At 36.5% G+C, this 15,885-nt stretch overlaps 2 protein-coding genes across 6 annotated transcripts; both read right to left on the bottom strand.

The window, feature by feature from the left end:
• Positions 1–558: 558 nt before the first annotated feature.
• Positions 559–3,631, bottom strand: LOC104754543 (eukaryotic translation initiation factor 2 subunit gamma). 2 transcript variants are annotated; one of them, XM_010476758.3, is made up of 9 exons: positions 3,436–3,631; positions 2,982–3,118; positions 2,799–2,860; positions 2,543–2,655; positions 2,349–2,451; positions 1,861–2,088; positions 1,529–1,747; positions 1,149–1,409; positions 559–1,055 (listed from the first exon to the last, which is right to left on the bottom strand). In XM_010476758.3, exons 2-9 carry the CDS (start codon positions 3,088–3,090, stop codon positions 753–755), a joined length of 1,398 nt encoding a protein of 465 aa, XP_010475060.1. In that variant the 5' UTR covers positions 3,091–3,118; positions 3,436–3,631; the 3' UTR covers positions 559–752. The 2 variants fall into 2 exon arrangements, with proteins under 2 accessions (XP_010475060.1, XP_019095253.1); XM_019239708.2 differs by having other exon boundaries at positions 2,982–3,121; positions 3,436–3,604.
• A 294-nt stretch (positions 3,632–3,925) lies between these two features.
• Positions 3,926–14,594, bottom strand: LOC104754542 (myosin-8). 4 transcript variants are annotated; one of them, XM_087493626.1, is made up of 39 exons: positions 14,158–14,594; positions 13,480–13,608; positions 13,180–13,323; positions 12,925–13,070; positions 12,655–12,811; positions 12,390–12,448; positions 12,121–12,280; positions 11,878–12,027; positions 11,665–11,801; positions 11,432–11,578; positions 11,205–11,306; positions 10,742–10,799; positions 10,551–10,652; positions 10,258–10,295; positions 10,028–10,154; positions 9,736–9,903; positions 9,511–9,642; positions 9,300–9,409; positions 9,148–9,208; positions 8,876–9,053; positions 8,567–8,772; positions 8,274–8,393; positions 8,023–8,139; positions 7,721–7,933; positions 7,464–7,603; positions 7,262–7,376; positions 7,123–7,167; positions 6,967–7,017; positions 6,714–6,884; positions 6,218–6,370; positions 5,940–6,131; positions 5,739–5,867; positions 5,591–5,661; positions 5,365–5,461; positions 5,221–5,277; positions 4,842–4,898; positions 4,665–4,745; positions 4,489–4,571; positions 3,926–4,393 (listed from the first exon to the last, which is right to left on the bottom strand). In XM_087493626.1, the coding sequence occupies exons 1-39, from the start codon at positions 14,158–14,160 to the stop codon at positions 4,282–4,284; spliced, it is 4,518 nt and encodes a 1,505-aa protein (XP_087349752.1). In that variant the 5' UTR covers positions 14,161–14,594; the 3' UTR covers positions 3,926–4,281. The 4 variants fall into 4 exon arrangements, with proteins under 4 accessions (XP_087349752.1, XP_010475059.1, XP_087349754.1 ...); XM_010476757.3 differs by having other exon boundaries at positions 8,023–8,121; XM_087493628.1 differs by having other exon boundaries at positions 8,023–8,121; positions 11,194–11,306; positions 14,158–14,558.
• Between the last annotated feature and the right edge of the window lie 1,291 nt (positions 14,595–15,885).

Genomic DNA, 15,885 nt, shown 5'->3' with positions numbered 1-15,885 from the left:
CACGATTTCCTCACTTACCCTATTTCCTTTTTCCAACTTTCTTCTTATTGGACTGCGCTGAGTATTATTAATGGACAAAATTTAACCAAACAACATTGTACAAATCCTTTATTATATGGGCTGAGTAAGCCTTAATGGGCTGGGCTTACTACTCCATCATTTATATGTCTATTTTTTTTAATGTTGTCGTTTTCTTTTCCCTTCTTCGTTATTCAATGTTTTTACACAGAACCTTCTTATATATGAGGAGGTTTTGACCAAACCGAGATTAAAGACTCGGTTAGCATAAAACCGTTCTAAATCAGTTTCACCTCTACTCTGTTTTATATTTCTCTGCGAGATACAGAAAGGGATAGGAGGAACGTTGCCACTGATGATGCTACGGAAGCTGTGAGAGGGTATTCTCATATAAACATCATTGCATATCAATTAGCTCATGATATAGTTATTACACTTCATCCTTACGAAGTTGATACTGGATTAAGTATAGGTTTTGATAACAGTGGATTTTGTGTGCTGTTAACAACAATAAATTTTAAAAGAAAAGAGACAACAAAATTTAGCAATATCTATCAAAATAACAGAAACAAGAGAAACTAAAATCAGGTAACTGTTGGAAGATGATCCAATCCGCAAAGAGGTTCTCTCCAAAACCCCCCACACGAAAAAAGAGTTTTATTATCTTCTGAGGGGTCAAATAAATTTTTTTTCCAGCAAACAGAAAAACACTAAGAAAACAAAAATAGCAGAGCTTAGAAAGGTGAAGGAGGAACTTCAATGGTGGTTCCAGCTTGAATCTGACCCCACCCAATCAAACGCCAATGCTTTTCCACACGTCGGCTTAGAGCCACTTTCTCTCCTTTGCTGGTACAAACCGGTGCGGTCAGTTGCAGTTTAGCCAGATCGTTTTTAACTCCAACAACTTTGGCTCCAGTTGACATAGAGCCAATGTTGAGCATCAGAATCTCTCCTTTTGTTAGCTTTGACACTTTCCCTTGTTTCTCTGATCCCTTTGTTCTTACTCCCAACAAACGCCGTAGAAGAAAGAAGTTCACCTAACGATTTTACATAAACCACGAATCAACTACCAACTGACAAATAATACTTTTAGTGTATGAACGAACATGAGTTGTTGTTGTTTGTAATACCTCGAGTTCAACAAAGACATCAGGAAGTGAACCGATTTCACCAAGGACTTGACCAACTAATCGATCAGCACGAGTAAGTGTTGGGTCCATTGTTGTTCCAACTCCTATTAGCCCTCCGGGAACTGCATACTGAAGCTCATTCTGTTCCGCGTAGAGTGATATTATACGAGAGTAAATTGGAGTGCATTTTGAGTTGCCACGCTCGTCTTTAGTAACAATACCAGGTCGTATTTCGATTAATTGGTTGACTTTCAAAACACCCTACAAAATATAGATGTAGTTAGAGACACTGATCACACTGGATAAATTACACACCATATAAAGCTTGATATATTATACTTAGAAGCACAGCAAGGGAGATAGAGAGAAAGAATAGATACCCGGAGGATACTTCCACCAGCAACTCCACCTTTAATCTCGTCAACCTCATAACCAGGCTTGTTGACATCAAACGATCGAATCACTATCATATTTGGCGGTGACACAAAATTCCTTTCAGGGATAGGGATCTTCTTGACAATGTACTCGCACACAACATCAATGTTGTATTTCAGTTGTGCTGAGACGGGGACGATAGGAGCGCCATCAGCAACAGTGTTCTGTGACATGACGTGTAGAAATTTTGGGAACCAAGTTAACCCCTGCCCTTAGCTTAACCAACTGATGAAATGATGATGCAACAATAAACACTACAGAGATAAGAAAATCGAACCATTATGAATTTCTGGATTGCCTCGTGCTGATTAATGGCAACGTTCTCTTGAATAAGATCAATCTTGTTCTGAAGGATTATGATATGCTTAAGTTGCATAATCTCAACGGCAGCAAGATGTTCAGACGTTTGTGGTTGCGGACAGGTCTCATTTGCAGCGATTAAGAGTAGTGCACCATCCATGATGGCTGCTCCATTGAGCATGGTTGCCATGAGAATATCGTGTCCCTGACGAATAGAACAATGAATACATTCAACAAGAATGAATTAGAGAAAAGAAAGGCAATGAATGAAAGTATCAATGAATACTTCTCCATCAACCCTCACTCTTAAACCCTCCACCCAACTGAATTAGAGACACAAAAGCATGCAGGAGGGGTGGAACAACATCAATAATACACACAGCTCATTGACACCGGAAATGCTTATACTATCAATTGAAAATAGTACTGAATGAAGAATGACGATAACTGTTAAAATCATCATACCGGGCAATCCACGAATGACACATGCCTCAACAGTTTCATCTTGGAGTTCTCAAATCCGGGAACATCACAATTTGGGGTGTCTTCCTTTCCACTTCCGTAGGCCCTAAAACAACAGAAAATTGTTAGACTCCGACAGAAAGCTCATAGTAGAAGAAGAAGAAGATAGAACAAAACTGTTGCAAGGAAGGACTCACTTGTAGCACATTGGTCTAGGGCATTTCTCATCCTCACATTTGTAGATCTTGGCATTTGCATATCCAAGCTTAATGGTAATGTTACGCTCCAATTCATTCTTAAAACGAACAGTCTGCACAAGAGAAGGAAATCACACAAATGATGTTAGTGAGTCCAATGGATGAGCCTCTGGTGACTAAAATATATAGCATAGATTCAAATTAATACTTGTGCTAATTGAACTGTGAAAAGGGGGAAAGCATAGTTATCATATACCTGAACACCAGAAATAGCTTTCACAACAGTGGACTTTCCATGAGCGACATGCCCAATGGTCCCTGATATATAACACTATCATCTTTAGCTTTTTATGCATGGTTAGTAATTATATCTGACATCAACTAATGTAAAAGACCAAGGAGCAAGAGTGGAATGTCAAACGAAACTCAATAAAATTACCTATATTTATAGTAGCCTGGCGAGAAATGACTTCAGGAGACAAAGGATGTAGCGTAGTTACATCCAATTTTTTAAGATCTTGCTCAGCCAAACCCTTGTTCCTAGACATTATTGAAAGTTTGAAGGTTCTTCTTCTCCTGCTTCCAAACCGGGAATCAATCAGAACCTTAATCAGAATCACTCAATTTTAAAAAAAACTACTCAATATCACAAAAAATGTTACGCAGGGTTTCTACATCAACGAGATTAGGGTTTCTACACCAGCCTGACCAATTCGAAACAAAAATTTCATACCCAGGGTTTCAGTTACCTAAGTTCGATACAAAATCTATTACGATTAGATCCCAGAACTAATCTAAGTGAAGTTTCAACGATAGAAATGGGAAAAAATTAGGTTTTATCAAATCTTGACTTCATTTCTCCTAAGACGATGTAATTCGAGATCGAAACGAACCTGAGTTATGCGAAAGATCAACGACCGGGGGAAATCGAAGAAGGAGATAACAGAGTGAGAAAGCGGCGCTGCTTGAAGATGAAGACGAAGAAGAAGAAGAGAATATGGTGCGCTAAGGTTTTTTTTATCCAAGTCTCTCTCGAAAGGGTTTGGTTTTTCTCGTAACCCTTTTTTTTTATTCTTTTTTTCTTACAAATATAGATATTTATAAAAATGCCCCCACTATGAAATTATATTTACTAATTAATTAATCAAATTTGTAATTCTTTAACTTTAGGAGCATTTTGATTTTTATATCAATTACATCCACAATTTTTAGTTTTACCCTATAAACTTTCATTTTTCTTTTGTAAATTTGTAATTACTTCTGTCAAATTACAATTTACAAGTATGGAATATTTTCTAATAGAATGACAGTTTTACTATTACATTTATATAAAGAAGAAAAATATCGAAAATACTAGTTACTGCAAAGAAGTAGAGAGACAAGTTTATAAAAGTGAAATTACATTAATTCTGTACAGAAAATTAAGGATCTTTCATCACGCAGTCACTAAATTGGACATAATAAGAGCTTTGGGGAAAGAATTAACAAAACAAATACTATAACGTATAATGTTGGGTCTAAAAACGAAGAAAACTTTTGTAATGGGGTCAAAATAATAAAAGAATGAATTGGTGAGAGAATCACAAGAGGTATTTGCAAGAAACAACCCCCACAACAAGTAAAACTTTACACTTTTGTAATCTTCTTTCCTTTTGGTTCAAGAAGGCACCTCTCTCCACCTCAGACTAAAAAAAACAGAGGAAGAGCTTTTAGAATCTGAGCTTCTCTATTCCAAGGAACTAGTGCAAGAATACAAAGTCTGGATTTTCCAGAAGCTCTTTAGCCGGTTTTACACTCGCAAAGTCTTTTTCGTGCATCGAATTGGATATTTCGTCGATTGAGAAGGGTATGCTGCAGCAAAGACAGAAAGATCATCCCGTTACAGTTTTTTACTTTTTACTTTTTACTGATACTTAAAAGCTTATCAAATCTCGCGACAGAGTTACCTGGAATTATCATCCAACAAGAAGGAATTGCTGTCTGCATCGTTGGATTCCTCTGTCATGAGCGCACGCATGCTCGATATTACCTGTGATAGAGGTTTCACACTTTGCTCAGCATCTAATAAAAGGGGTTGAAATTGACCGTAAAAATTATATTTATCTTTTTCAGTTAGATATACCTCTTGAGACACACTTCGGGTGTTATAGCAGTCGTCCCAGTATAATGTGCATATCCGGTAAAGTTGTTGGACACTAAGGATCTGGAATAAATTGAATCAAGAAAACGATTGAATAACGAGTCTAAGCCAGTAAAGTATCCTCAAAACATGTTTCTAGATACTAAGAAGGAGCTTTACCGGGCAAAGATCATGTACTATATCATCATATGACACTCTGTACTTTTGGTGGATAACCTGAAGAGGAACGAGGAGAAGAGAGCTATTAGTATGGTTTTAAGGGAAGTCAGTTGAGACTAAGAATAACTATATAACCCATACAGATCGACATAAGATTGTGTACAAGAATGTTTGGTTTCAGTAATCTAACGAAAGCAGTAACCAAGGTTTGAGTCTTTCAGATATTGGACTATATCAGTAGTCTAATCAGTACAAATTACAAATTAGTCTAATAAATAGATTGTCACGAGAGACTATTCAGTCTTATCACAGAACAAACCAAAATAAAACACAATTATCAGCAGTTAATCAGTTTCTTTGGAAGCATAGTAAAACATACCAGGAACCCAACAGCTTGTCTGATGTGTTTCAGTTCTTCCCAAGATGGCCCAGCATACTGCAAAGTCAAAGAATGATTTTAAATGATATAATGAGACGAAAGAAAGTTTCTATAATTAGGAAAACTTTGAGAAAGTTTATATACCTCATTGACTTGGCCGCACCACAACTCTAGCTCTGCAAGCCCAGACTTTACAAATTCTCCATTGCTGAATGTACAGCACTCTTTACGCAGTAGAAGGCTGTTTGAAGAAGATGTTATGAGAGAAAAATGTAAGAAAACTGTGGACTATGGTGTAGCCTTCAGAAGAAAATTGGGCAATAAAAAAGTGCGTAGAAACCGTTAGATGTAACTTTCAAGTATAATTTACCTGTTAAACAGTTGCACATTGATGAACGAGAAAGTTTGAGTGTGTAACTTTTGGATGAGTACCAAGGGAACCTGTAAACCATCAAACATATGAGAATTTAAGGAGTTGAAAACAGATCAATGTCATGGTAGTTTTACTATTTCCTTACATAGTTTTCTTTCATTATGGCAAGAAGCGAATTGAGACCATCAATAATGCTCTGCCAGTGAATAGCAGGGGAATCTTTTCCAACAGACCTACCAGATCTTTGCATCCCTCCTTTTGAAATTCTCGGTGCCTGAAAGCCAGTGGCCACAGCCTTAGGAAACAACATAAAGACAGGAAAAAAAAATAGAGACGTCAATGAAACCTGAATGCACAGAGATATTAAAGCTGAGAGCTCTTTCTTCAAGTTATCCCTAATCATCCCAAATATTTTCTCCACATATGCTGCAAGCTGTTGCTTGAAAAGCAGAGCCGGATATTTTGCCTCCACTGGGCGGATAACCGCAAGAGCAGCAGCTTCAGCCGCAGCAGCAAGGTTTGGTGAAGAGCGGAAACTCTGGTTAACGATAAGGGAAAGAATAGTTAACATTCTTGACATTGGAAGTAAAACATTCGACAAAACTAACATAGAAGTTTATATACCAAGGCCATTCTTCCAAACAAGGAAGTCGTGATGGGTGGCTTCTTGCTTGCAGTTGTTCCCGTGCCACCAGTTTTAAGACTTTTTTGAAGTAAAAACAGTAGTGCTGATATGTTTGTCAACCAATATGCCAAATGAGCATTGTCATCTTCATTCTGAAAAGATAAAATTTCAGTAGAGCAGTTAAAACTTCCAATTTTAGTAAGTTAAAATCAGGTTTGTACTCCTCTCCCCAATATGATTAGTGTACGACAAAAAGGATATAAGAGAAGTAGAGAATATATAACATTATATAGATAATGTCAAATTAGAAAGCCAACAGTTAGTTGAATCCTATCTCAAGAAGATGGCGAATAAGTCACGCAAATAAGTATTTCTATACCTAGGGATTAGTAACTGACAGAGACAGTTTACAAAAAGTTGTTAAAACATACGCAAGAATCCTCATTTGAGACATATCAGTATCTTCATAATGCCAAAAAATGCAGATTAATTTACCTCAATCGCGGAACCAATCATCTCAATAAGACGATCAAACGCACTAGTCTTTTCTGATTCAAAGCACTTCCAGTGAAGAAGACACTTGTATATTGTAAATGCAGCAATAGGTTTCCCATTACTGAAACCAATGTTTTCCTTGACACATTTAATGAGAGTATCAACATTCTCCTGCAGAGATAGAGGAAATCAGTTTAATGGAAATACGTATTAAAACTGTTTGCATATATAGTATAAAGTGATTGGCCCGTACAAGTTGACGTTCTGCAGCAGATCTCGCAGCATTTCCATCAAACTCAGCTTCCTGGAAAAGTATACTCCTCAGATGAATCAACCAACAGAAAATGCAAAAGAAAAAGATATGAGAAATCCAAGAGATCAAGATGTTATTTTGGAAGAACTATCCTACATTGGACTGGTTTTCCAAGTTTGTACGGTGGCCATTTTCCAGATTCTGCAAAGAGGGATCAACAAAAAGTTAAACATCAGGCACAAGTATAAGGTAATCCACAAGACCATATATTTTAGTATCAAAAGAAACATTCTACCTTAATAGTTGCAGTTGGAGGATGCCCTGTTACAGTTTTCGCAGGCGTGTTTAAGATCGTTTGCTGAAGCATAATTTGTTTCTCAGCTTCCATGTCTGAAATCTTCTCTTCAAGCCTGAAAATGAAACATCAGCTAATCGTTTGAACAAGATAAGTATATATTACTACCAGTGCTAAATGAGAAATTCATGCAAAATAGTACCTCTGCATTGCAGTCTTCAACTTCGCTACTTTAGATTCTGCCGCCAACGCTTGCTTTAGTCTATCCTGACTAATCCTGCTTGTCTCCTGAAGTTCCTTTGCTGTTTCATCTATCTTTACCTCAAGAGAACTTACCATCCCCTGCATAAGACAGGCAATATAGAGGAGACCAATACTTTTCAGCAGAATTTTCCAATTGGTGGTTTTATGGATCCCCAGTTAACTATGGTAAGCTACAGATCCACAATCGAGACTCACCTTCAACTTTTCATTTTCATTTGTGAGTTTCTCCATTAATTCCTGGTCAACTACAGGAACCTCCTTAATAATAGGGAGCACCTCAGAAACTTTCTTGGCAGCTTCACGCTCTTTAACAAGCAATGCCTCGGTTTCTTTAAACTTATTTTGTATTTCCTCTAAAGAAGACTCATATTTTGCATTTTCTTGCTTTTTGGCCTCTTCCAGGTCAGTCTGCAGCATTGAGAATGAAAAGAGGGTAATTTAGCAATTTTGATCAAGTGCAGGAAGAGGTAGATTTGACAAGGAAAGAAAAAACTCACCCTCATTCGTTTTTCTAACTGTAATCTCCATGTCAGTTCCTCAACTTGCTTCTCTAGCTTGTTTTTGGCTTCTTGAAGAGCTCCTGTTTCTCGAGCAGCCTGTGAGTCAAATGAATTCTAGAACTGTGTTAATTTTCATATAAAACAATATACTAAGAACTCAACTTCAGAAAATGGTTCATTTCGACCAAGTACTAGGATGATCAGACAAAAAACGGCAAAACTAAACGAAGAAAGAAATCACAACTCACCATCTTAAGGTTTTTGAGTTCTTTCCGCGCAACTTTTCCTCTCCATGCACATTGTGTCGTGATGGCTGCTTTCTTTAGTTTTCTGTAATGCAGCCGAGCCAAGTATACACGACACCGGCTCTGTATTGTAAAATAGGTGTTGTCACGATTAGAACGCCACACAGAGAAAAACCATTAGTCCCGTTGTTATTCGACGGTTTTCTTGCTAGTATTCAGTCTAGTGATGTGTAGTAGTGTTACATGAGCAGTCAAATTTCATAGCACCATACTTCAGTAATTTTATAACATCATACCTGGATTAATGTTGCAGCTTTAGTCTGCCTTCTGAAACTTAGTTCCTTTCGGGAAACCATACCACGCATACCCGCTTGAATTGAAATAGTAGCAGAAAATAGCTCAGTGTAAGCTTTCCTAGCCAGAAACTTACGCAAGTCTCTCTGGATTTTTAAAGCAGCAGATTCCCTACGCATGCCTTCGTATATACTTCTAGCAAGATAACCTGAAAAGATTGTGACCCAAAAGTTAGTTTTAGAAGTAAACTGAAAAACAAAGACAAATAAGAAGAAGATGACAGTCTACAGTCTTAAGAGAGTAGTAATTACCTCTGCAAACTGCCTGGATCTGTGTAGCAGAGATACGCAGCTGGATAAAAGCTTTCTGCGCAAGATAAGATCGCACTTTTCTTTGGATAATGCTCGCCGATCTTCCTAAGATTTCAGTTCGCCGAGTATCCAAGTCTGCCATTTGTCCGGCCCTAAGAAAAACCTTTGATTTACCAATCTACAAAAAATAAACCTTTCCAATTTCAGGTAACTCATTATAGAAGCAGACTGAAGAAACTGACAAATAATATTCTGCGGATTAAAGAAATTACCTGATATCCTTCAAGTCCGGCCTTATCAAGAAGCTTCTTGCAAGCAGCTGGTTCATCGGAACTAGAAGAAGATAAACAGAGGATTCAACAAGACAAGTCATTGAAAATGACCTCGCATTCAAAGGATATCCGAGGAGGAAGAAATATCTTACTTCTTGTCCAACACTTGTGGAGCAATGATACCAAATCTGTTCAAGAACTCGTCAAAGTGCTTCCTAGTAGGATAGCCAGCACAACTAATCCGGATTGCCTCCATCACTCCCTGAGGTCAGAACAACACCCAAAAAAAAACATCATCCTTCTGGACTTAATAATTTTGACGAGAAGCTTGATTATTTAACTGAAAAGAGATGTCATTCTCACCCCGCAACGCAATTGCTGTAGAACATTTTGGTTCTCAAAGATTCCAGGCTTCAAAAGGTTATTAGGCTTTATACATCTGATATAATGTGGCTCCGTTGTATTGAGAATCTCAAGCAGAGATACCAATTGTTGCTGCAAATAAACACAAACATGGAATCTGTAACCTTAAAAAAAAAACAGATTAAAACATGCTAATGTGAAAGTGGAGATAAAAATCAGACTCACCTTGAAACGGGTACCGATAGAGGAAAATTTTGATTGTTTGGAATCGTCAGATAATGGTGGGAACAAGTTTGCAACAAACGAACATGTAGAAGCATTTAATAACGCTTGATGCTCTGCAATAACATAATCCTTGTTCTTGTCTAGAAAAAATTCTGTCTGATACGTGACCTGGAACAAGAACCCTCATTGGTTGTTAAACGAGATATTTACAAACCAATTACTGACTATATTGTATAACTTTTCACGTATCATTTGAGCCAATGAATTCAGCGGAGAAGCAAAAGATGCTCACATCACCAGCATAATGACAAATTGTGAAGTCACTGCGAGCCAATTTCGGCTTGGTAAAGCGCTTGTGGTTTTTGTATGTCTGATATAGCTTCTGAGCAAATGTCTCGTGTGTTGATCTAGGAAACATACTGCAAAACGAAAGCATCACTTCAGATACATTTCTTTAGAAAGAAAAAAAGGTTGAAAAATTAATTTGAAAGCAGAACAAATTAGATTGGGTTTCAAACTCACCAAGCTTCATCTAGAAGAGCGATAATCCCTCCGGGTTTCTGAAGGTAAAAATTAAACAAACACCAAGAATGAGAAACTAATAAAACGAGATCCATAACATAAAATTATCAATGACATAACAAGACAGATAGCGATCACAACTATGGTTACTATGGTTGAGAAAAGCATCACTAAGAAAAAACTAAGAGAACAATTTTGGGTGTCTTAGAGGCTTTAAGAGCATCCTAAAACATGTTAGACATTTCAAGGATCACTGTTCATGAATGAAAAAAATAGAGATTATCACAGGATACCTTTTCTATTAGGTCTAAAATATCTTGATTGTCAACAAACTCAATATAGCTCCAGTTGATCTCCTCCTTTTTATACTCCTCTTGCTCCATTTTAAAGACGTGCTGCATAGTATGATGTTAAATAAGTTAGAAAACTACAGAACTCCAGAAATGCAGAAGGCTGAAAATGAAAGAGCTTATTTGATCAGAACCTGATTAAAGTGCTGCTGAAGTTTCTCATTAGTCAAATTGATGCAAAATTGCTCAAAACTGCAAAAAGACAACAGTAAGCAGTGGGGCAAAGAACAACATGGTCATAAATTTTGACGGTAACATAGTGAATACTTTTTTCCCTCCAGATAAGTTTCATCAGTTGTATAATATAATTATCTAACGATAGCCCGTTTCGAATAACATTTTAGAAGGGTAAACTCACAAGCTCAAATAACAATAGGAAATAGAAAAATCTCAACTGTCCACGTTAAAAACAGCACTGCCGCCCTTGACGATGAAACAGATCAGACAAATATAGAACGCTAAGTAAGAGCAAGACATGACAAATTGAAAACTCCATATGTTAAGTCAAACAACCAGAATTTCTAATTTTTGTAGACCTTTTCTTGATAAGAAACCCATCTATGCAATCTGAAAACAATAGGCATACCGGTTAAGCACCTGTTTGTCTTGAAACTCTCGAATCCATAAATATCCAGAACACCAATCAAGTACTTTGAATCAGGATCTTGACCAATTTGAGTATTAATCTTCTCAACGAGCCTACATAGACAGAAACATATTTAGTATAAAACAGCTCTGTTGAAAATACAAATCACACTTATTTTCCCAGTGAAGAGAATTAGCTACTAAGAATGTCTTCGTCAGTTGAGAACAGAGAAACTCACCAGTCAAACAACCTTGAGTACATGATTTTAGCCAAAGCATCTCTGCTAAGAAGAGCAGCTTCTGGATCAAGAGTTTTTGTGATTGTTTCATCACGAGTTACCATGATACGCTTGCATAGAGAATCCTCAAGTGATTTTTCATCACACCTGCAACAAAGATCGTGTGAGTAAGGATGCCGACTCCAGTCACATACAGAAGCAACCCACTTCAGTCTATAAGTCAAGCCATTTACATGAGAAGCTCGGCGGCGGTTCTTAAATGAAACCAAGACTTTTCATCTCTGGGAATTGATGAATCAATCTCTGTTCCTTTAGCAAATTCAATATTCCCCAGATGCAGAATGGAAGCCACAACGCGGAAAATTGCATCCTACAGACATACCGGAAATGTTAAGAAGTTGGTTATCAAGATTTCAGGTTTCACTAAATTCAACAGATGGAGTTACCTGCTCCTCAGTACTGATTCCAACGACATCCATAGCCTTTCTTGTTGCATGATATTCCTCCGCATCATTCATACCATCCAATGCTATACACTTAGACTGATTGAGATAGTGGTATGTCTTGGGATCACCAAGCTTAAACTTCTTAACATCCTGACAGTAGAAATAAGATGTACTTTAGTATGCCGTGATTCAGCAGCTACTTCATTGGTTATTTATAAAGTTAATATTGATCTGGAAACTTACTTCTTCTGGTGCAGCACAAATCATGTAGAAACAATGATAGTTTCTTTCGGGATCAGACACCTGACAAACACGCGATCTTTCCAACAAATAAGTTCTTATAGCAGCTCCAGATATCCTCCCCGATTCGTCAAATTGAATCTCCACGAACTTACCAAATCGACTATTAAATACACAAACAAGAAATTTCAAACCTTTCACATACAACAAAAAATAATAATAATAATAATAACTGAAAGAATGCAAAGCAAAGTACAAGGAAACCTCCTTACCTGGAATTATTGTTCCTAACAGTCTTTGCATTTCCAAAGGCTTCTAAAACAGGATTCGACTGTATGAAAAGTAAATATAAGCAATAAGAAACAGATCAACGCAATAAGCCAATCTAGGACACTAGAATCACTTTTTTAATTACTTACTAAAGTTTCTAATGCAAAATAAACTCTGAATTTGTAATAACTGATAAGGTGAAGATCTGACTGTTCTATAAATATCAAAAGAAAGAATAAGAAAAGAAAAAAAAAAGCATCTTTTCACCTCCAACACTTTCTGCTCAACACTTCTTCCCTCAGCAGCAGCTCTCCCACCCATGTAGGCAAGATATCTCATAAGCAACTTTGTGCTTTCAGTTTTACCAGCACCACTTTCTCCGCTAACCAGGATAGATTGACTAACTCCTTCATTAACCATCTGTCTGCGATAGAATAAACCAAGCAAACAGACCAATTACATCAATGATAACATTAAGAAAAAAAGAAAAAAAAAAAAAAAAGCAAAACATTTTTCAATAAGTATGTGCTAAATTACCTATATGCAGCATCTGCAACGGCAAAAGGATGTGGACTCAGCTCACCGAGGGAAGCGCCTTTATATTCAGCCATCATATGGCTACTATACAGATGCGGAAGTCTTCTAAACGGGTTAACAGCAATCAGTATGCTTCCCGTATATGTCTGAAAGCAAAACGGGATTCAGTAGCTTATCAATTGTGCATTATAAACATATGTAGAGTACATGTGCTTTTAACCACACAAGAAGATCAATCTCAGTGAAGTTACTCACATAAATTTCGTTAATATCATATCTGGATTGTAAATTCTGAAGAACTCCAGGTTCATGTAAATAAGCCAGTCTTGTCATATCTTCCACCCCAGATGCTGGCGCTTCGACATCTTTTGGATATATATTGGAAGCGTTAACAACGACCTGTGTTTTCAAAAAAGAAAAAAGTTTTTCGTAAAAGGTTCTCTTGCTTCCAGAGCCAAACACACAAAGCAGAGGAATATCTTGTATGATTAATAAAAAGAACATCTGAAAAAGGCCATCAGAGTCAAAAGGGCAGGATAATAATAAAGCACATACTTGTTTCCCTGAAGTGCAGAGAACTTTGATCTGGTCACCATTAATCTCAACAACTTCACCATCTAGCCATGCTTCATCGGGGTCCTCCACCCACACATGGGACCCAACAGCAGGATTGAAGGCAGCAACCTGCACACAAAAAAGGGAGATAAAAGGGAATAGTTTCTCCATTAACAGATATATAAACAGGAACTGGTTAAGTTATGTCACTTTGTTTTAAACATGTTTTTAGTAAACAAGAAGAACTTAACATCACTCAAATAACATTGCAACAACAAATTCAAGCTTCCATGACGTTTACAAGATTGCATAGTAAATCAAGAAATTTGCAATTAGCTTCAAAATAGCATTATAGAATCCTACACGTCTAAACGTTTCTGTAAGCACTGGTAGCTAAATGTCAGACAAAGATAGGGACTAAACACCAAAACACTAACAGACATGTCTGGGATTGAAGTCAAAATATCTGCCATGACTCAAAAACAGCACAAAGGAGCATTTTGTAAAGATTGAAAAAAAAATATAATCACAATCGCCAAACTAAAAAAACCATCAATGATGACTCAGATTCAATCAAACGACAAATACACGAAGACAATACAAAATCAAAAAACATAAACCCCTCTCCTTCCATAACGCATTTAAAAATGCAATCAGAAAAGAATATAAAACATTTACCATAATTTGTCTAACGAATTATCAGAAACTCAATGTTCTGTTTTGCTTTCTGTATGGATGGATCTAAAGTTGAGATTCAGAGCAACAACATTGAACTTCTCTTCTTGTTAAAACTAAGCCCTCTCCGATACACCGACAGATACACCGACAATGCGAATGCGATAATGCTTTCAAAACGAGATTCAATCCCCAGAAAAGCAAAAAAAAAAAAAAGAAAGGTGAAATCGAAAGGCGTTGTGTTCTGATTCTTGATTTGTTGTAATGTCGATGAAAAAGTTTTCCTTTTATCTGTCAGATTATAAATTTTTTGGTTGTTTGGTTGGGGCTTTCTTCGTGCTTCCCTCTCCCCCTCCTTTACCTCCCCCCACCTTTGGGATTTGTTTTTTTTCTTTTTTAATTTCGGAGAAAAAAAAATAATAATTTACTTTAATTAAAATGACAGCATTCATAACTAGACGTTGAATTCATACACCTTCTTCCCCATACTACCCCTGTCTTTTCTTCTTTATTACGACCTTGTATTTCGGACGCGGAAATAAAAAATACTAATTTTGTCCGATTTCTTACCATATCTAATTTCTTTTTTTTTTTTTTGTAATCAGTAGTAGTAAATTAGTAATAATACAACTCATGTAATAGTTTTAAAATTTTTTATATGCATATATATTTTCAGCTAAAAGAATTGAGAATGTGTTAAGTGTTAACTACTAGTAGCAAAAAGGTACAAAAAAAAATTATGGAAATATTCAAATATCGGATGGAGAAAACCCGAGTAATGAAAAGCACTAAAAAGCATATACCACTGTAGTTAAAGGCTATTCCTTCCTTCGTATGACAATAATATATGGGCTTATTGTAGAAGATGGGCCTTTTCTGTATTCTTTTCAGTGTTGGGTTTTTCTTTGTCGCATCAGATTGGGCTTTAACGTCAAAGTAAAAAAACTAACAACGGTTTTAGAGGCGGCTTAACTTGAAACCTGTGTATATGAAAAACCTATTGTTAAAGTTTTTATTAGTTAGATCAGTAAATTATTAACTTCTTCTAGTCTTCGACCCTGGTGAAGTGGTGATTTAGCAAAAAACAAATTTACTGCGTTGATGGACTATGATTAAGGGTTCGTGAAACAGTATGCTTGTATCATTGTCTAGAAAGATTTTTTTGTGTGTGTCTGCTTAGCTAGATTGCTTACATGATGTACAACCGTACAAGGCATATAATGAAATTACAAATAAATACGGTGTAACCATTTTAACTTTGGTTCATTTGGCTGAAACTTTTGATCTACAACTAGAATCATATACGTTGACCAAGGAAAACTAAGGTAAATCATGTTGTATGTTTCGGACTTTAAGATATAAAACCTCAGAGAACATAAAACATACGGATTCGTATTTATCAATATATCATAGCATATTTTTGAACATCTGAGTACAAGAGAAGATAGACGGAATATCTATATTATTAAAGCAGAAGTACTCTCTCGAGTAAAAATGGACCAAAACTTGGTTTTGGTAGGTTTTTCATTAAAAATGATTAGAGAATCATAAAATTTAATCTAATTAACCTATAGTTTCAATTTCTTTAAATGACGAAAATACCCTCGGTCGATCACTTAAAAAATTGCCGGGTCGGGACGCGGATCCTTACATATCCGACTACAGAAGGAAAAAAACCCGCGGATCTGTTTGTACTCCAAAATAATATTTTTCGGATCCAGTATATTATTT

The sequence above is a fragment of the Camelina sativa genome, chromosome 17, assembly GCF_030686135.1.
Source record: "Camelina sativa cultivar CO46 ecotype springtype chromosome 17, ASM3068613v1".
NCBI classification, from domain to species: Eukaryota; Viridiplantae; Streptophyta; class Magnoliopsida; order Brassicales; family Brassicaceae; genus Camelina; species Camelina sativa.
Note: the sequence above shows the minus strand (reverse complement) of the source record. Positions and strands in the feature narration are given on the sequence as shown.